Below are 22,056 nucleotides of genomic sequence, written 5' to 3' on the forward strand. Positions count from 1 at the left end.
TCTGTGCAGGTATTTGATTTTTAGTTTTGTCTCATATTTGAATTCTCCGATTTGTTTTCTCTTGCATTTTTTTTATAAGACTAATATCATGCTAAAATTACCACTGCAAGCTGCAATGGAAGAGGCTCTTGTTCGCATTTTAACTCATAGGCGTTCCATTGATATATTAAGAGATGTTCTTATGCACTCGGCGCTAAGAAGCAAAAGATGATTTGACAACTCTGTAATGTAAGACCAATTGTCAGTTCTTGTACTGTAGAATGAAGGGCATTATTGTATTTTTATTGTCAAACCAAATGGCTCCCTAATGGTTATATACGTTCAGGGGTGCTATGTGTCAATATATTCATACATTCTCTCTAAGTGTAGCAGGGGTAAACCTCAGGGGAGGTATCTGAAAATTACCCCTCTTTTCACAATTAAAACTCTTTGAAAAGCTTTTGCATTTTCTTACGTTCCTTTGCTTCAAACGTGTTTGGTGATGTTTTGGATTAGTAAGTGAAAGATTAAGATTTGCTTTTGGATCCATGTAATTAAGTAGACTCATCTATGATGAACTCTTTTGTTTTCTAAATGTTTTCCAAATATTTTTTTCTTTTTGCTTTAAATATGTTTTGCAAATATATTTGTGTAACTGAATAAATGTTTAAATGATCTTTGCTTTAATTTTAGAGAAAGCATGAGTTTCAAGTTTGTATTAATGAATGCATTTTTGAATATTTTAACTTATTTTTTGTAGTTATTTGTGACATGTTTTGACTGGGTCATTGGGAGTACAAGTCACAATTCTAACATGATATAATCTATTCTAGTTGGATTAATAGAAGTACACTTGACAATATAGGGGACACTATTCGTGAGTACCATAATAGATTCTTATGGTACTCACAAAGTTAACAAACATATACAACAAATGTTACATTAATTAGTTTTTGCAACATCATCGAGAAACTGCACTTTAATCTTCCTGAGCTTTGCTGCAGCATTTGTCATATGTATCCTCTCATCAGGTGACTCCATACAGCAATCCAATGCCAAATTCATGATGCTTAATAAACAATCCATTTTGGCAGAAAAAGAATGCTCTTGTCGCACCAAATTTGAGTCAACAACTTCAGCCAATTTATGAGGTAATGATTGATTTACCCAATGCTTTAAACTCATTTCTCTCGTAAACAGATCATTTGTAGGCTTCTTTCTTGAGAAAGTTTCCAACAATAAAATACCATAACTATAGACATCACATTTGGTTGAAAAAATTCCCTCTGACCCGTACTCTACATTTTTTTGTGAAACAAATACTAAACTAGTAATCTTATCATAATAATAGACCAAAAATTTGCATGTTCTTGAAATAATAAAGAATATAATTTGAAAATTGAAAATTTACCTGGTGCCATATAACTAATGGTAGCCATTGTCTTGGTTTGTATCAGAGAATCATCTCCTTCGCCTAAGAGTTTAGAAATACCAAAATCACTCACATGTGTAACCATATTTTCATCCAAGAGAATGTTGCTAGGCTTCAAGTCACAACGAATTATAGGTGCTAATGCATGACCATGATGGAGATACTCAAGAGCCAATCCCACATCTATCATTATATTCAATCTCTCTAGGATATCTAGGAAATAGTTGTGAGAATACAGCCACTTCTCAAGACTACCATTGGGCATGAACTCAAGTACCAAGGCTTTAAAATCTAGATTACTACAACCGCTAAGGATTTTTATGAGATTTCGATGACGAACATTCCACAATACTTCACATTCTGAATTAAAACTCACGAACGTTCTCTCTAGCTGTAAATTGAAAATCTTAATTGCAACATTAGTCCCATCAGAAAGGGTACCTTTATAAACTTATCCAAAGCTACCTATACCAAGCAAGTTGCATTCATCAAATTCATCTGTTGGTCGTTGAATGTCCAGATACGATATTCTTCTCCATGTTACGAGAGGTAACAAATCTTCCTCATCAGATTTTTTTGTACTCCTATTTTGGAATCTTACGTACACAATGATGGCAATCAATAAAAGCATAATGGATATTATTGGAGGCAAAATATAATTCAAGACAAGTAGAGCGACTTTCTTATATCTTTTATTGTTCTCTTCCTTGCAAGGTGGGACTTGGAATCTTGATGGACTGCAAAGTGCATAATTCCAAGAAAACGATTTAGTTGAAAAGTTTCTAAAAGGCCCTTCTACAGGAATTTCCCCTTCTAACCTATTTTGAGACACATTAAGTTGTTTGAGATATAAGAGTGCCTCCAATGACTTGGGAATTTCTCCAGAGAGATTGTTGCTAGAGAGATCCAAAGATTCCAAGCTTATCAAGCTACCAAATGATTTAGGGATAGGACCATGAAATTTATTAGCAGCCAAGGATAAAGTTGCCAAATCTTTGAGGCCACCAATAGTCATCGGAATATCGCCTGACAATTGATTCCTTGATAAATCTAATTCTATCAAGAACTTTAAGTTTTGAATATCAAAAAGAAGAGAACCGTTTAATGAATTTGACGACAAGTTTATCTGCAAGATGTACTCTAGACTCCAAAAGGAGGATGGTATACTAAAAGTGAGTTTATTGAAATCTAAGTTGAGTGCTCTTAGAGATATCAAGCTCGCCAAGCATTGTGGTATGTGTCCAAAGAGCTTATTTTCATTTAAGAATAAAACAAACAACCGCCCTAAGTGGCAAAGATCATAGGGAATAGATCATTGTAAATTATTATCAGAGAGGTCTAGAAGTTGCAGCTGCTGCAATCTTCCTACCGTTGTTGGAATAGTTCCATTCAAGTCATTGTTAAAGAGGCTTAAAAGTATCAAGTCACGTAAATTTCCAATTTCCTGAGGAATGCTACCCTTGAGTTTGCAATTGTATGCAAAAAATTTTTGAAGAGAAGCAGAGAAATTTCCAATTGATGATGGAAGGAGGCCATGTAATGGGTTAGAAGCAAAGGCTAAACTTGTTAGATCTCTACAATTACTCAAAGAAGAGAGAAAACTCCACCCTCCTGAAGATGATTCTATCGTCAAGTTATTATTTGCTAGGTTAAGCATATGGAGAAATCTCAAGTTGCCAAACGTGTTTGGAATCAGACCAGAGAAAGAGTTGAAGCTCAAGTCTAGGATCGTGAGTTTGGAAGCATTGGTGATGGAGTTGGGAATTGTCCCTGTAAGTTTATTCTTTGCCAAAGAAAATAGCTCCAAGTTTGGCAGCGAGTGGCCAATTGTCGATGGTAGATGGTCAGAGAGTTGATTGTTGAATAGATTAATGAGTGATATGGTTGAAATATTGAAGATGGTGGGTGGAATGTGAAAGAGTTCGTACACAGTGTTTGGTTCAAGAGAAACTAACGAGAAAGTGATAGAAAATTATAAAAGAAAGCTCTAAAAATGATCATCTTATTATATCTTTAACAAATGATTACAACTTGATATTTATACTAAATGAAAGAAGAATCTCGCAGTTTAACAGTTTGTTGGATCTAATATACATGCAATACAGTTCGTTTGCTTTGCTGTTGAGCTGGATAACTAACTAACACACGTAAGCATTACCAGCTGCTTCATTTAATCAGATGCCCTCATCTATACCATATTATCATACTCCGTAACATCCCCCCTCAAGCTGAACTGACCTGGATGGACATTCAGCTTGCTTCTTAGGTAGTGAAACTGGTTGAAGGTTAAAACCTTTGTAAGAACATCTGCATTTTGGTCTTCACTGGGAATGAATTGAACTGTAATTTGCTACGCTGTTACTTTGTCCCTGATGAAATGAATATCAAGCTCAACATGCTTAGTTTTAGCATGATAAACTGGATTGTGAGCTAGAGTTATAGCACTTTGATTATCACACCACATTATGGGGGCTGTGACTAGATTAATATGCAACTCTCTCAGTAAGGACTGAATCCAAGTGACCTCAGCTGTAGCTTGATCCAAAGCTCTGTATTCAGCTTCAGTGCTCGATCTGGAAACTGCTGCATGTTTCTTAGATGACCAAGAAACCAAATTTGAACCAAGATAAACAGCATATCCAGCCACTGATTTGTGATCATCCTTATCACATGTCTAATCTGAGTCACTAAAACAATTTATCTGCATAGTGCCGCAATGATTAAAGTGTAATCCAAAATGAATTGTTCCTTTCAAATATCTAAGAAGCCTCTTACAAGCCTCCCAGTGCTCTGCTGTTGGTGAAGCTAGAAACTAACTAAGTTTATTTACAAAGAAGGCTATCTCTGGCCTAGTGAGAGTCACATATTGTAAAGCTCCAACTGCACTTCTATATTGAGAAACATTTGAAATAACATTTCTTAACCCTTTTGTAAGATAATAACCAGTTGACATGGGAGTAGAAACTGGACTGCAATCAGCCATAGTGTGTTTGGCTAGAAGATCAGCTATGTATTTTGACTGAGAGAGATACATTCCAACTGCTGTTTTGGTAACTTCTATCCCAAGAAAGTAATTTAGTTTCCCAGATCCTTCAAAGCAAAAGCATTTTGCATATTTGTAACCACTTGCTATTGTTTTTGTTGGAACAGATCCAAAATGTAAAAGATGACTTTTACCATGCTGACAGGCATTGCAAAAATTTGGAGTTTTATTGAGTACATTGTGACTATTACAAGCTTTTAATACATATTTGAGTGTGTGTAAAGCAGGATGTCTTAGCTTTTTATGAAGAAAATTGACATCAACTATACTAGTATTGACAGCCAAGGCTGATTTACACAGCAAATGATTAAAAGAAGTACTCTTATTTATTTCAGAAGAAACATCACTAGACAAAGGAGAATGATAAGCAAACAAAGACTGAGGTTTATTGGAAGAAAGTTGACATGACAAAGATGAGCTAGTTTCAGAGAATTGAGCTGCATATTTGACTTGATACAATCCCCCTGTTGCAATTCCTTTAAGCAAAATGATCCCTAAGTTCCTGGCCTTGACAACACAAACATTTTCAAAAAACTCAAGTGTCACATTGTTATCTACTAAGAGTTTTGAAACACTGAGTAAATTCTTTTTAATATTTGGAACATGGAGAACATGGTTTAAACACAAGGGTTTATTTCTAGTAATAACTAGCAATACTGATCCAATATGTTTAATATGCAATGCAGAACCATTTCCAACAAGCAATTTGTTAGTTCCAACATATGGCTTAAGGTCCAATAATTCACCTGAATCATTTATGATGTGGTTAGTAGCACCACTGTCAATATACCAAGCTGGATCTTCAATCATCTCAGGTGCATGAGCTGGAGAAGGAATTGAAGGAATTGAGAGTGATGATGGAGATCCAGAGTAATCTCCAGTTGGCACAAAAGCATGTGCAGGGGAGTAAACACCATGAGAGTTAGTTTGTTGGTAAACATTGAATGCAGCTGGATCTGAGTACATCAAATGACCTTGATAACCAGGTGCTCTTGGTATGTTGAAATTCCCAAACTGAGAGTTACCAATTCCAGCACCAAATTGAGGATTAAAGTTTGTACCAAAATTTCCATAAACCATAGAAGATCTATTACCATTTGCATAGCCAAATCCTCTACCATACTGCCTCTGACCAGGACTAAAATTTCCATTAAAACCACCTCTTCCTTGATTTCTTGTAGGAACAAAGGCTGAATTAAACCTATTTCTGCATTTATTGGCACTATGACCAGGAATAAAGTAGATCTGACATACAATTTGTGAGAAGTTACCATCACCAGATCCAGCTCCAGAATTACAAACTCCTCCATAAGGTCCAGTGTTAAACTTTTGATTGCCACCAGTATTTTTACCAGGATTGAACTGCTTTTGAGCAACATTAGCTGACAAGTTATGTGTAACATCACTTGCAATTTTTCCTCTCTTTTGTTCCACTCGATTTTCATGACTCAGTAACAATGAATAAAACTCATCAAGATTGATATTATCTCCTCTAGCTAACACAGTAGTGACTAATGATTCATAATCAGATGAATCCAATCCAGTTAAAACATGTTGAACAAAATCATTCACTTCAACAAGTTTTCCAGCTAAAGCTAAGCTATCAGATATCCTTTTCATTTTTGCAAAATAATTAATCATGGACATTGAACCTTTTTTAAGAGTTTGGATCTGCATTTTTAGAGGCATTATTCTAGCTTGGGACTGAGAGACAAACATACTTATAAGTGTATCCAGTAGCTCTTTTGCAGTTGAGCAGTGGATCACTGTTGTCAAATCAAAACCACAGCCCCTACTGGTCACGCCCCTGGGTATATATTACCCATTTACTTAAAAAGTTTTAAGTTTTGAACACCAGTCACATGGTGAGAAAATTGAGTCGCATTAGGCCAAATATATTAGTTTGAATTTAAACCATGACTTAATAAAAATTGAAATCTTTTGCATCATATACAAAGGGGCCGGACTTTGACATGTTTGGTTTTTAGCATTTTTTTTCTTAAACCAAAATTACTTGTATAAAATGATGAAATGCAAACGCAGATCTGCTTAAAAATTAAAGATGAGGTGTAGGACATACCTTGTAGGTTGTTTTTGCCAAGACCTAGAACCATAAGCTTACTCAAGTTTCCAATATTTTCTGGCAGCCGTCCTGTGAATTGATTATCCGACAGCCACAAAATTTGAAGTCGAGTGCACTCACTTAAACTTGACGGAATATGGCCGAAGAATTGGTTTGCACCCAAGTATAGTGTCTCAAGCTTTGGCAGACGAATACATATATCATTCGGCAGAGTACCAGACAGGCTATTGGAACTTAAATCAATCCTTTCCAAGGAGGAAATGTTGTACAAGCTCCAAGGTATGGAGCCTGAAAGATATGTGTTCTCCACTAAGAGCTTATTCAAACTCGACAGCTCGCCCATCTTGGAAGGAATGTTCCCGCAATAAGTTGTGCCCCAAGTCCAAGAACTCTAGCATTGACAAGTTGAAGAGTGAATCTGGGATGGGACCTCTGAAGTTGTTGCAATAAAGACTCAACAATCAGAGTCTAGATAAGACACCTATCCATGGCGGAAAGCTTCCACTCAACGTGTTATTAGTGACACTAAAGAATCTGAGTCGGCGTAGTTGCCCCAATTCATTAGGTAGATGACCATGAAATTTGTTATGGCTAATATTAAGATACACTAGAAATGATAGATTTCCCAAGTGTGGAGGAATGGTGCCTTGGAGACCCATAGTTGAAAGATTTAAGGCTGTGACTCTATGACGGCCAGCACCACAGGAAATGCCAATCCAACTGCATACTGGGTATGTAATGGACCAATTATTTACCAAGACACTCTGAGGATCTTTCATATGCGCTTTTTTTTTTTTTTGGTCAACGAAAAATGAGCCTAGCAAAAGCTAAAGCTTAAAAAAACGAGGGAATGCAGCCCCCGAACTATCACTGTGCAAGTAAACATCAACACCGGGGGGAGGGTTAGGTAAAACATGGAGCCCAAGAGGGAGTGAGAGCGCGAAAGTAGCAAGGAAATCTGCTGCGAAATTGGCCTCCCGATAAATGCAAGAAGAGCAGACTGATCATATGCGATTTAAATGCAAGAAGAGCAGACTGATCCGTTGTTAAGTTTTTGATAGACCTCATAGCTGAGCTAGGCATGAAATTATAGTAGAAGAACAATATCAGTACTACGTAGAGTAAGCGCGTATTGCTACAGATATGACAAGCTGAGATGTGGTGTTCGGTTTCTCCTCTGAGTTTGATTGAGTGGTTTTCAAGAGGTTTTATTTGGCTGATTACTTGAGTTCGAATTATAGGGCCGAGAGGAAGCGAGTTATAAATCAATTTGGTTGGAAGAATGTAAAGAAATGGAGAATCATGAAAGGAATGGGGAAAGAGATTTTGATTCCTTTGTTTGGTTTGTGAAGGAATTGTAATGGGAAATGGCAGGAAACAACTATATATAGGATTTTTATGGACAAAAATACCGGCCATTTACTCAATTATGATTTATTTAATTTGGTTTTGTATATTCACTAGTCCCACTATTTTATTGGCTGCGTTTTCACTTTGTAGATATTTAAATGAATATTTATGTATGTATTAAATGATTAAGAATCAGTTGAGCAAATTTAATATATGAAAATAAATGTGTAGTCGGCGGCCGGCAACTACTACCACCGTGCATCATTTTGGAATTTTTAAAATAAATTACTTTACAAAACATTTGAATAATCAGAATGCATTTCCGCCTGATCTATGTAGTAATCTTTGATGAAGTCCACTTGGTGAAAATAGTTTATTAAACCACCGACAACTCATATGCATGCCAATTGTTATGTTAGAAACGAGAAATTTTAGAATATATTGAAAGTGTCACATCAGTCATAAAATAAGTAAATAATATTATTTTATTTATTTATTTATTTTAAAAATTAATAATATTACGAATCTCAACATTTGAATTTCAATTTGAATCTCAATGCTACGTGTCCTTCATATATTGAATAATAGATTTCATAATTAATAAAATTACTTAATTACCATTTAATGAATAAATGTCATATCAATTGAAATTTAAATTAAAATTTAAATATTGAGATACCTATCATTACTCTTTAAAAAGACAACAAGTAAATGATAGTTTTATTAAATTTAATTACATGTATTACACATGTTATAATTAATTATATTATTTTTTATGTACCATATACTTTCTCGTCAGAAAGAAAGCGTCGAAACACCCGCAACATTTTTTTTTTTTTTGATAGGATGCCGGCAAGTTGTAACATAAGGCACTTTCTTTGAATTCTTTCGAACCCTGCATCTGCGGCCAGTCTCTATTGTCCGTAACAAATTGCTCCTTAATAGTAACAAGATTATCGTTACATATAATACGTTTTTCATAACTTACATAATTGCAAGAAAACATTAGGTAATTAGACTATGAAACAACTCATACTACTGCACATTTTTTACTATGCATGTAATGAGCTGGTGGCACATGTGAAAATAAAGTAATTTTAACACATAATAAGATAAGCTAATATTCTTCAATAACAAAATTAAGAAGAGAAAGATAGAACATAAATACCGCCTTGATCAATAAATAAATTATTCACTGGCAACAAGTAAAGTTGATCCAAAGAAATATTTAGAGAGCACAAAAGAGAGATAACGTTTCTATTGTTGAACAAAAAGCCAGCATAGAAGAGATTTAAGAAGTTCGATTTATATATTTTATATTACAATCCTCACGTATAATATGGTATTTATTCATCCATTAGGATGGTATGATTTTAATTTTTTTTTCAAATTACTTAATTAATCAACCCACCTTCAAATTAAAACTGTCAACACATCAGCTGGGAGAAAATCTCTTAGGCTATTATTAAGAAAACGTAGAATTACTCTGTCATATAAACACCCTTAACGGTAAAAAAGCAAATGGTGAAGCTATTTACACTTTAAAAAATGCTTAGAATACTCTGGTATTTTATACACTCATCTAATAATTTTTAAAAAATATTTTTACTAGGTACACTTTTTAAAACACTAAAAAAATCCTCACTTAGTCCCTTTAAATTAATGATACTAGAATTGAGTTGAGTGATGTTGGATTTGAATCAAGACGAAACTAAACAAATCTTGTTACGACGATTCACTTGATCTAAAATCTTTTCTTTTGTTCGATTCTCCTTAGATAGGAGTGGACAAATTCGAGTTCGGATCAATTAGATCAAGTTTCGGATTATTTGGGTTAGAAAAAAAAATAATTGAACTTGTAATCCTATCTGAATTTAGTTCGGATTGGATCAGATCGAAGCAAAAAATCAAATTGAGTTTGAATCGGATCAGCTCATGATTGCACGCATATTGGGTCGGGTTCGGGTTAAAATTGGATTCAAGTCAATTAGAATGGATTTGGATAATGTTCGGATTAGGTGTAATTTTTTTGTTTATTTCAAGTATTTTTACAAATTATTTTAAAAATAAATAAATATCACAATTTAGTATTCAGACAATTAGTTTGTTAGGCAAACTTTTTATTTTCTGAATACCACAACTCGTAGTAAAAAGATCACAAATTGATGGGTTCAGCATATACTTGTAAGTAAAGGTAGAAAGTTTTACCGTTGATAGATCTTATGTGCCTCGAACGCACTTGATCCGAGATGCAGAATGTGTACTCTGTGTTAAGTCCATTATTTATAAAGTTGGCATCTTATGGCAAGTCTAGTTAAATTGAATTTTATTTATTGCATATCTTGTAATATGGTTAATTTATTAATTCCTTAATTTAGTGAGATTCCAATTTATTAGGAATATTTATTTCCAAATTTAATTAGATCTCTAATTTAGAAAGTCTATTAATGATGGGATTCTATAATTGACTCATGAGATCTATTTAGAGAAAGAAGTTGGTTCAAACAGAAAGTTCATCAAATGCTCTAGATATTTCTTGGGAGACAAGCAAGTCAAGAAGATCATATTTATTCCTATTCAGATTCATTTGAATTATAAGAGAAAAGAAACTCTTATTTGAAAAGAATCTAATTCTTTTAAGACTTACTATTTTGGTGAAACCCTAATGCCTATGTAAAGAGAGATATTTCACAATTGAAGGTACACACAACACAGAGCATAAAGCAGAGAAGCAAAATTCGGCCTCCTCCCTAGAGAATCTGGATTTGGTGCATAATTGTTGTGCAAATTTTATTGAACTCGCAAGTGCACGAATTTATTGTAAAATAGATTAATGGTGACGAGTGTTGATCCCACGAGTAGGTAGATTTTAATTATATGTAGAATTAACTTTGTATGAGGGTAGTTGGATTTGTGGTGAAAGTGATTTAGATTATCCTAAAATTAGAATTGAAATAGCGAGAATAAATTGAAGAGAAATCTATTGAAATGACGTACTTGAGTATCTGGATCCGTATCAACATGCACCATGGGCTAAATATTCCTTATTAATGTCAATTAAATCATGAGGGGGGAATCCACACATCATGAACCACAATCTAATTAATATGGTGCTAAGGGCTTATCATGTCAAATAATAATAACCTTGTACTAGGGAGCCGGTGAAATCAGGGTGGTATCTAGACAAGACTATTATTATTTGTCGACGAGAAGTCAAAACATCCACAAAAACTAAAGGGGAAGAGAAAGTAGATTTACCAATTAAAGCCCATGACACATGTTGAGACTTCACCTTCAACCTAAGCTTGAAAGAAAATTAGCTACTCATAATTGAACTAGGGGCAAAATGCAAATTCATTAAAATACGTAGAAAATACAAGATGGAGAAGGAATTACAGAAAATGGAGCCCAAAAATGGATTCAGAGATATCAAATTAGGAGGGGAGGTCCCGTTTTTATAGATACATTGAGTAAATCATGGCCATCGGATTAAAAACACTTTGGACGCTTAGGATTGCGCCACGTTATCAGTCAACAGTACGCAGTTTGAACAGCCAACTGGCTTGAACAGTGACACGGTTTGGTTGAAAATAATCCTGTGTATATGCATGTACCTTACGCGCAATTTTTGGTCCACTAACATGCTGCCACGTCACCGATCAACAGTGTATATAAATTTTGTCCAATAAAATCGTGACACCTCATCAGTCAATGTCACGTCATCATTTCGTATGTGTGAACAGTGTCATGAACAGTAACATGGACAATATCGTACATGTGAACAGTGATATTTTTCCTTTTATGCTCCTCCTAAGGTTTTTTACTATCCTGAGTTCAAAAGTGATGTCCATTTTGCCGTCTGATTTCTCGTTCATTGTGAAATGACCATGATGCCCCTAAAATACATAAAATACTTACTTAAAATAAAACACACGTAATTAAATCACAAGAAGCTTAAATACATAAAAGTAAGGGTATTAGTAAGACTTGAAATGTAAAATGACGATTTTCTCCTTTATAAATATATATTTTCTAACACTCAACAATAATGTTGTGTTGATTTATTTATTTATCTTCTTTTCATCTCAGTAGTGAGTTTATGTGGATCTTGGATCACCTGACATTGAAGAATAGAAGAATTGTTAGTAATCACTTTGTGAAGTGCCTTGAGGATCGTGAATCAAGAGGGATAGCAATTATTCAAGAGAAGCAGATTCAGTCTAAGGTTGAGTAAACTGTATGGTGATAAACTGTAAGTGAGAGTTTTAAGTTTGGTAAATCCATACGTTGTAACATCTCAACAAAGGAGGGGACTTGTAAGGTGGATTTCACCTATTATTGTTATTTATTTATTTATTTATTTAATAACATTTTCTTTTTTGCTTTTGTTTGGCACAACTTCACTGAACAAAATAATTATTTACATTTTTCTCAAACATAAATAGGTGATGGAACTTGTAAAATATCGGGTAATACTCCAAATCGGAGTGGGTCAAGATGATAAGTTTGACAAAGAAAAGGTTTTTTTTTTTAAAGGCTCAAAGGGTTAATTATGGATATTTCATAAAAGGGATGGCTAGAAAGGCTCAAACGGATCAAAGATGGCTTTTCCATCGTCTTTTAGGGCTCTAAATAATCTTCCATATCTACTAGTTAGATGGGCCTCCAGATGTAGTAACACACATTTTTTTTTCTTTTTTTTTTTAATTTTACAACTTTTTTTAAGGGTCACTCAAAAGAAATCTAGAGATTGTGTATAAAATAATAAACTACTAAGCTATATGAAGAATGGGCAAAAGGGTTACTCTCCAAGAAAAATGATACGCTCAAAAACTCACTTGGTATTTATTATGACATGTTCATTCCTTCAAGCAACTCATATTTGTCTCCGATATCAACATGTAGAGTAGCAAACATTGCGTAACATCACTTAAGACCAAAGATAATACAAATATTAAAATTTGAAATTCATCATGTCATCCAATGTTAAAACAAATCACACAATTTTTTTTTCAAACAACATTCTACCCCCCAACTTATTCTAAACATGAAAAGAAAATATGCATGCAGAAATGTGAAAATAATGCAGAAAAACTAATTAGAAAAGTTACACTTAAAATGATAGAAAAATAAAATGGTTTTTTTTTAACTAAGAAGATGCGTTTCTAGAGGCACTACACTCCATATTCAGCCATCTTCGACTCAAAAATTTGAAAATGTATATTTATAAAGGAGAAATTAAAAAGAAGAAGTAAAAAAAAATGAATATCAAAGCTTAATAAAGAAAAAGAAAATGTCTGAAATTTTTTTTTAACGAAGAATATGCGTTTCTAGAGTAACTACACTCCATATTCAACCATCTTCAACACAAAAAGTTAGCAACAGTTAGTTTCTACAACAAAAAATTAGTACAAACTGAACCAAGATTGAAGCATTCCACAATTGTCAACTATTCCCTCTCCCCAACTAGAACGAAATATTATTCTCAATGTTTTAAAGGAAAGAAGTAGAGTTTAGAAGACATTACATGGGTGGTGCAACATAGAAGAAAATATTTACAAACAGAGAATTAAATCTAATTTGTACTTCTTACTGCAGTTACTGTTACCATCATTATTTGGAGACTCCAACACCAGGGTTCTTGAATCTGGCTCTGGTTTATAAGCTTGTAACAGATCAAGTAGCTCATTAGCAGTGTGAGCATAAATAAAAAGCTTTTTCGCTGTGGAAAGAATGAAATAGTTTTTTATTGCATGGTTAAGAAATGCGATGAAGTCATCATAAAAGTTATTGACATTTAACAAACCGATAGGTTTCTGGTGAATGTGCAGATGGGCCCAAGATGCTAGTGTGATAAATGCCTCTAGTGTTGCAAGATCTCCTGGAAGGAAAATAAAAGCATCAGCATGATTAAGCATTTCAGTTATTCTTTCTTGCATACCTGAGACGACTAACTCTTCTCCAGCTGGTGAGTCAGACAAACTGTCCAAAGGTTTTAGGGTTCTTGGGATGATACCTAACACTTGGCTTCCTCTGACAAAAGCAGCTTTTGAGACCAATTTTGATAACCCTCGGTTACCTCCTCCATACACCAAGTGTAATTTATGGCTACTTCAACAAACTCTTTATGTTTGCTATAGTAAAATCCAGAAAGCACACAAATATTCTTGAATTGTTTATTGGGAGTAGCTGCCATTGGGATACTTCTCAAAAATAATTTGTTAGTGCTTGACAAAAAAACATATTTAATAATCTTGGTGACAGTGGGTCACAGCTGTGTATGAGGTAGCATGTCAGTATCAAATAACACGTAAAGCACATGGCTCGCAAGTCAAAAAGGAAATAGTAAAAAGGAAAAAGTAAACAGTGATAGAATAAAATTATTAAAGACAATAATACAAATGATAAAACAATAGTGAAATAAAACAACAGTGAAGTAAAAGGATATTTACAGGTAGTTGCGACTGTGGCTCACATCTTCCTCTGGTTTTACGTTCAGAAATGGCTTGAACGCCCTCTATGGGTCGAGGATGGACTTCCCATCCAATTTTCTTATAAACTGGCAAACATGGTCGTTTATAGTCAGATTTCCGAGACTATATCGTGCATGGTCTTTCTGGAATAATGGCCATAACTGGAGAATCGCTCCTTGCACATATCCACTGGGATGCATTTCAAGAGACAAAAGGATATCATCCAATGACTCTTTATTCAAGCCAACCCTAATGAATTGAATCTTATCTTCCCTATTATCAGACATCATTCCTAAAGAACATGGTTTTTTATTGCAACTCATTCTTACACACTTATGATAAGCAATAAAAATCCTTCGAGCTCTTCGTTTTCTTGCATAATTTCCTTTACCACAACTAAGCATGTATGCAATAAATTTTGGAGGTAACTCACCTGTCAATCGTACTTTAGCCTCGATTAACCAACAGATGTCAGCAGTTATGTTATTCCTCATGAACAATCGCATGCGTTCAGACCGAGCTTTATAGATTGTAAAGAGGGCATTCTGAGAAAAGTGAAAGGAATCGATTGTGAAGCTTTGCTAGAATCTCGTTTCTGTCCATACATTTGCCTCATAATATCAGTTATTATGGGAAACTGAAGTAACCAACTTGACTGTTACGGAGTACCGTTATCCGCAACTTTACTGGGGTAACAAACTAAAGCACACAAACAGAAAAACAAATTAAAACACACAAAGAAAATTAAAATCGTCCTCTTATTGAATTTACCTCAAGCTCCAACTGGATGTTGTACACACTTCTCTCAATGTCTCTGAATTGACTTTCTAAATCCTCAACATAGGATATTAACTCTGGTGGTTGCAGAGCTCAAATACGATGTGTTTTACAAAATTGAATCTGCCTTTTGAGATGAGATTTTACACGTTGAAGTGATTTAAGAATATCCAGGAGGAACTGTTTAGCTATAGCACTCATGATTAACAATGATAAGAGAAAACTTAATAGTTAAATAAACACACTTATGCAAAAATAATTTCAATTAGCAAAAGAATAATAAAAAAAAGAAAAAATCAAATCACTGAAAAAAAAGAAAAAAAACTCAATTCAAATCCGGTGGGTCACTTAAAATTATTTCAGTGTCCTCTTCATGTGGTTGGTACTCTAGATTTTGCTTTAATGTTTGACCATTAACTTTAAATGTGACACCATTCTTTGGGTCCTTAATTTCAATTGCCCCATGCGGAAAAACAGTATGAACAATAAAGGGGCCAGACCATCGAGAGCGTAACTTACCTGGGAATAGGTGCAAGCAAGAATTGAATAAAAGCACTTTCTGACCTGGAGTGAAAGATTTTCTCATAATTTGCTTGTCATGGAAGACTTTCATTCGCTGCTTGTAAATTTTCGCATTTTCGTATGCATCATTGCGAATTTCTCCAAGTTTCGCCAATTGTAATCTTCTTTCTGAGCTAGCTTGCTGCATGTCAAAGTTGAATTTCTTGATGGCCCAATATGCACGATGCTCGAGTTCCATAGATAGGTGGCAAGCTTTTCCATATACTAGCCTGTAGGGTGACATCCCAATCGGGGTCTTGAAAGTCGTTCTATATGCCCATAATGCATCATCAAGTCTTAATGACCAATCTTTTATGTCCGGCCTCACCGTCTTTTCTAATATGTGCTTTATTTCTCGATTAGAGTTCTCAACTTAGCCACTGGTTTACAGATGATATGGAGTCGCCACTTTGTGAGTGATTGAATACTTTGTCAAAAGAGTTTTGAATGCTTTGTTACAAAAGTGGGCACCACCATCACTGATTATTGCTCGAGGGAATCCAAAGCGTGAAACAATGTTGCTTTTCAAAAATCATATCACCACCTTGTGATCATTGGTTCTACACGGAATTGCTTCTACCCATTTCGATATGTAGTCAACAGCAACCAATATATATTAATGACCAAAAGAAAAAGGAAAAGGTCTCATGAAGTCGATACCCCATACGTCAAAAATATCAACCACTAAAATTAGATTAGTGGCATCATGTTCCTTCGTGTAATGCTCCCCATTCGTTGACACCTATCACATGAAGAGCAAAAGGTATAAGCATCTCGAAATATAGTTGGCCAATAAAAACCACATTGTAAAACTTTTGCAGCTGTTTTCTTAGCACTGAAATGTCCTCCACAAGCTTGTTCATGGCAGAATGAAAGAATAGTCTGAATTTCATTTTCTGGGACACATTTTCTAACAATTTGATCTGCACAATCCTTGAATAAATACGGGCCATCCCAAAAGAAATTCTTTATTTCTGCAAAAAATTTGGCCTTGTCTTGCTTGGTCTAATGCTCTAGAAGTTGACCTATAACAAGATAATTCACAATGTCAGCATACCATGGTAATACTTCCACACTCATCAATTGTTCATCTGGAAATGACTCATTCAATGTTAATGGTTCTGTAATTGTGTCAAAATGGAGACGAGAGAGATGGTCAGCCACAACATTCTCTGTGCCTTTCTTATCTTTAAATTTCAAGTCGAACTCCTGCAAAAGTAACACCCGACGAATTAGTCTAGCTTTTGCATCTTTCTTTGTGAGAAGATATTTAAGAGCAGCATGATCTGTGAACACAATTATTTTACAACCAATGAGATAATATCGAAATTTTTCCAATGCAAACACTACTACTAACATTTCTTTTTTCAGTAGTTAAATAGTTCAATTGTGCATCATTCAATGTCATACTAGCATAGTAAATAACATGGGGAATTTGATCAAATCTTTGTCCTAAAACTGCTCCTACTATATAATCAGATGCATCACACATGAGCTCAAATAGTAAGCTCCAATTTGGGGGCTGAATGATGGGTGATGATGTCAACAACTGCTTTAATTTTTCAAATGCCACAAAACATAAATCATCAAAGATAAAAGCTACATCCTTAATAAGTAGATTGCATAAGGGTTTAGAAACTTTGCTAAAATCTTTAATGAAACGTCGATAAAAACCAGCATACCTAAGGAAAGATCTTACTTCTCTGACTGTTTTAGGTTGAGGAAGATTGGAAATGAGATCCACCTTGGCTTTGTCAACCTCAATACATTTGCTCGAAATAATGTGATCGAGAACAATACCTTGTTTTACCATAAAATGACACTTCTCACAATTTAAGATTAAGTTCTTCTCGATACATCTCTGCAGAACTAGTGTTAGATGATGTAAACATTGATCAAACGAGTCACCAAAGACAGAAAATTCATCCATAAAGACTTCAAGGAATCGTTCAACCATATCAGAAAAAATATTCAACATGCATCGTTGAAATGTAGCAGGTGCATTACATAATCCAAATGTCATCCTCCTATATGCAAATGTGCCAAAAGGGCAAGTGAAAGTGGTTTTCTCTTGATCGTTTGGTGCTATAGGGATCTGAGTGTATCCTGAGTAGCCATCTAGAAAGCAATGAAATTCATGGCCTGCTAATCTATCAAGCATTTGATCAATATATAGTAAAGGAAAATGGTCTTTACGTGTGATAGAATTTAATTTTCTATAATCAATGCATACACGTCATCCTGTAGTTACTCTAGTGGGTATCAATTCATTATCAGCATTGGTAACTACTATGACTCCTGACTTTTTGGGGACAACTTGCACAGGACTAACTCATGAACTATCAGAAATAGAGTAAATGATACCTGCATCTAATAACTTAAGGACTTCAGTTCTAACAACTTCTTTCATATTAGGATTTAACCGACGTTGCATTTCCCTAGTAGGTTTAGCATTTTCATCAAGGTGAATGTAATGCATGCAGTCTACTGGGTTTATACATTTTATGTCCGTTTTGGCCCATCCTAATGCTCCTTTATGCTCTTTTAAAATATCCAACAACTTACCTTTTTGTTCGTCATTTAGGGATGATGAGATGATTATCGGTAGAGTGCTTTCTTCTCCCAAAAATGCATATTCCAATATGTTGGGTAATGGTTTGAGCTCGAGTTTCGATGGTGATTTTGATGATGGGATGAGTTTCTTCTCTGATGGTGCTAGTTGTTCAACTCTTGACTTCCATTTATTAGTGTCCATGGATTGTGCTAAGTCAAGTAGGGCGTTGACCTCATCGACTGATCTGTCAATATCAAAATTCAAATCAAAGTGAGTTAAGCATGTTTGTAAAGGGTCATCATTAAGGTTTGAAAGAAAAGTGTCATCAACTAATACTTTAATTAAATTCACTTCAACAATTCCATCATCTGCATTATGAGGTTGTTTGGCAATGTTGAAGATGTTCAGCTCCATAGTCATATTGCTGAAGAACAACTGCATATTTCCAGTCCTACATTGAATGTGAGCATCCGCAGTTGCCAATAAAGGTCGGCCTAGAATAATGGGGATGTGCTTCCTTGAATCCTATATTGGTTGAGTGTCAATTACAATGAAATCAACAGAAAAATAAAACTTGTCTACCTGGATAAGCACGTCCTCCAGAGTACCACGAGGTATTTTCGTGGACCGATCTGTAAGCTATAACACCACTGGCGTTTGGTGTAATTCTCCCAGTCCAAGTTTCACAAATACTGAGTAAGGCAACAAATTTACACTAGCTCCTAAATCCAACAAAGCATTCTCAATTGTGTGGTTCCCTATACTACATGAGATAGTGAGGGAGCCTGAGTCTTTGCATTTTAGAAGAATTTTGTGTTGGAGTATAGAACTAACGCTTTCTGTTAAAAATGTCTTATTTTAAACATGAATATTTCTCTTTTTAGTACAAAGGTCTTTAAAAAACTTGGCATAAGATGGAACTTGTTTTATAGCATCAAGCAAAGGAATGTTAACACTTACCGGTTTGAAGATTTCAAGAATCTCACCTGTGGATTTTTCCTTCTTTTCTTTAGCTAACCTCTGAGGAAATGGAGCTTTGGGAACATATTCTCGTGGGTTGGTTTCTTTTTTCTTTTCCAATGGTGAGTCATCAACATTCACAGGTACAATTTGATTTTCTTTTGTCACCGACATCTCCACTTTGTTGTCGACTTCTTTTCCTTTTCGTAAGGTCATGACTGCTTTGACCTCTCCATGCTGCTGTGGTGAACTGATACTTGCTTCATGTACTCCTTTAGGATTAGGCACTGGTTGACTTGGAAACTTGCCTTTCTCAACATTCATTGCCAAGGTCTGAACTGAAGAACCAAGTTGTTCCACCATCTTCTCGAGGCTTGAAACTGATTGGGCTTGTGAGTTGAAGCCTGCTCTTATCTCATTTCGTAATTCATCAATGGTGCGGTTCTGTTGCTCGATCGTGGAGTGAGTAACATTCTTGAAATTCTGGAATGAATCCTCCCATGGTCTGGGTTGAGAGTAGTTCTAGTTCTGATTGTATGGTCTAAATTAGAGGTGTTCGCGGATCGGATTTTACGGATTGGACATCAATCCATATCCGATCCATGATTTTGCGGATTATAATTTTTCAATCCAATCCAATCCACAGATTGATAAAATTCAATCTAAATCCAATCCATACATCTGCGGATCGGATGCAGATTTGACTCAATCCATATCCAATCCATACGTCTGTGGATCGGATGCGGATTTGACTCAATCCATATCCAATCCACCATTTTGCGCATTAGTTTTCGAATTAAAATTTTTTAGTTCTCTCCAACTAATGAAATAAAAAAAATCTAATATAAAATTAATTTTGCTACCAATTAAATTTAAAATTGAATAAAATTTAAATAAATTAATTATTTAAATAAAGCTAAAATAATACATTTAAAGTTTCAAAATATAACACACCGAGACTAATTATTCAAATAAGGCTACAATAATACGTTTAAAGTTTCAAAATATAACACACCAAGCTTAATTGTTCAAATAAAGTTACAATAATACGTTAATATAACACCAAAATTAATTGTTCAAATAAAGCCACAATTAATTAAAATGGCGAAGTTTCGGAAACCAATCACAGTCTGATCCTTCACCAGGGCTGTTGCGCCTGTCGAAAGGTGGTGATTACGGAGCCGTCCACAATGGGAACCAGGAGAAGTCGTACGGGTGGCGATCTTGAAGGTTGTGATAGTGAAGTTGTTCAGCTGGAACCAGTGAATGTGAAGTGGCTCGATGGACTTGGGAAAGAAGATGGCTTGCTCTCGCCGGAATCGCGCGGCCGATGTCCTTCAAATCGGTGTCGAGAGTGTATCCAACCAGTATTGATGTTGCTAGTGTGTGTGACGACGGGGAAACTTAGGGTTTTTTGTTTGTAAATTATTGGTGACTTGGAGTCATGTTACTTTGCTTTTAGGTGACTTTGCAAATTGTTAGTGATTTAGCGTTATGTTATTTTACTTTTGCTAGTGCGTGTGACTTTGTTTTTTTTTTGTTTTACAATTTTTACAAGTTATATTTGTATATTTGATTATTTAATTATTTTTCATTTTATATTATTATTGGGTAATGGCTAAGATATGTTATAGTGCTTATGTAACTATGTAATGTCACATTTATAATTTTTTTAATTAAATTTATAATAATTTTTTAATTATATATATATATATATATTTATTTATTTATATTTTTATGGATTCACGGATTTCTGCAGATTTACAGAAATAAATCCATATCCAATCCATCGACTGCAGATTTTTAAATTTTCAATTCACATCCAATCTACGAATCGGATTTATATGGATCGGATTGAGCGGATCAGACGGATTGAGCGGATCGGATTGGATTCTGAACACCCCTAATCTAAATGGTGGCTGAGAGGCTTGAGGAATTTGAGGAATTGGTTGCACTGGTGGAGCTGGAGCTGCTAGTCCATTCTGTTGGAATCCTTGAGACCATGAAAAATTGGGGTGGTCTCTCCATCCAGGGTTATATGTGTTGGAGAATGGGTTGTAATTTGATGGTTTTCTCATTACACCTATGGCATTGGCTTGATCTGAGTATGAGTCATGGTCATGTGGTTCTGTTGATTTAGCAGTCGTTAACGATGCTATTTGTCGAGAAAGACCTTCAATTATCGCTTTGACTTCTTTAATTTCTGAACTTGACTCGCCAATGTGAACCTCATTCACTCCCTTAATTCTTTTAATATTCCTGAGTGATTGACTCCGTTGTTGGGAATTATCCGCTTGTCGCTGGAAGAATTCTTAAATCTCTTATGCACTTTTTGACATTAGCTCTCCTCCACTTGTTGCCATTAGCTATTCTTGCACATTCGGCAATAATCCTTCCAAAAAATATTGGCATTGGTGTCATTTTTCGTACCTATGATGTGGACACTTCGAGAGTAGCCCATTGAATCGCTCCCATGTTTCGAAGAACTGCTCGTCTTCTCTCTGAGTAAACTCTGAAATTTCTCTGCGAATAGCATTGGTTTTATGCACTGTGAAATATTTATTCAAAAATTTAGTTACCATTTGTTCCCATGACATAATGCTATTAGCAGGCAAAGTATTTAACCATGAACGAGCTATATCCTTTAAAGAAAATGAGAATAATCTAAGTTTAACATCATCGTCTGAAAAATTCTCATATTTAAAAGTTTGACAAATAGCATGAAAATCATTTAGATGATTATATGGGTCCTCATTTTCTAAGCCATAGAATGTTGGGAGACAATTTAGCACACTAGGTTTTAGTTCAAAACTCCTAGCAGCTATATTTAGGTATCTTATGCAT

General features: G+C 34.9%; 1 protein-coding gene and 1 non-coding gene across 2 annotated transcripts; one reads left to right on the forward strand and one right to left on the reverse strand.

Annotated features, from left to right (window-relative positions):
* Positions 1-921: 921 nt before the first annotated feature.
* Positions 922-2,426, reverse strand: LOC107175966 (receptor kinase-like protein Xa21). Its single transcript, XM_052432735.1, has 3 exons — positions 1,877-2,426; positions 1,391-1,624; positions 922-1,277 (listed from the first exon to the last, which is right to left on the reverse strand). The coding sequence occupies exons 1-3, from the start codon at positions 2,424-2,426 to the stop codon at positions 922-924; spliced, it is 1,140 nt and encodes a 379-aa protein (XP_052288695.1).
* Positions 2,427-21,639: 19,213 nt separating this feature from the next.
* LOC127899545 (small nucleolar RNA R71) lies at positions 21,640-21,743 on the forward strand. Its single transcript, XR_008051423.1, has one exon. It is a non-coding gene; the product is annotated as a small nucleolar RNA R71 (small nucleolar RNA).
* The last annotated feature ends 313 nt before the right edge of the window (positions 21,744-22,056 follow it).

Source organism: Citrus sinensis, chromosome 8 (genome assembly GCF_022201045.2).
Source record: "Citrus sinensis cultivar Valencia sweet orange chromosome 8, DVS_A1.0, whole genome shotgun sequence".
In the NCBI taxonomy this organism is placed as follows: domain Eukaryota; kingdom Viridiplantae; phylum Streptophyta; class Magnoliopsida; order Sapindales; family Rutaceae; genus Citrus; species Citrus sinensis.

Excerpts from the sequence above, each read along its gene's own strand:
- LOC107175966 (XM_052432735.1), bottom strand. The coding sequence starts at position 2,426 with ATGACTATTGGTGGCCTCAAAGATTTGGCAACTTTATCCTTGGCTGCT. Across the intron at positions 1,625-1,876 it reads ATGCAACTTGCTTGGTATAG|ATATCCTAGAGAGATTGAAT; the intron begins GTAGCTTTGGAT and ends ACTATTTCCTAG. Across the intron at positions 1,278-1,390 it reads CATTAGTTATATGGCACCAG|AGTACGGGTCAGAGGGAATT; the intron begins GTAAATTTTCAA and ends AAAAAAATGTAG.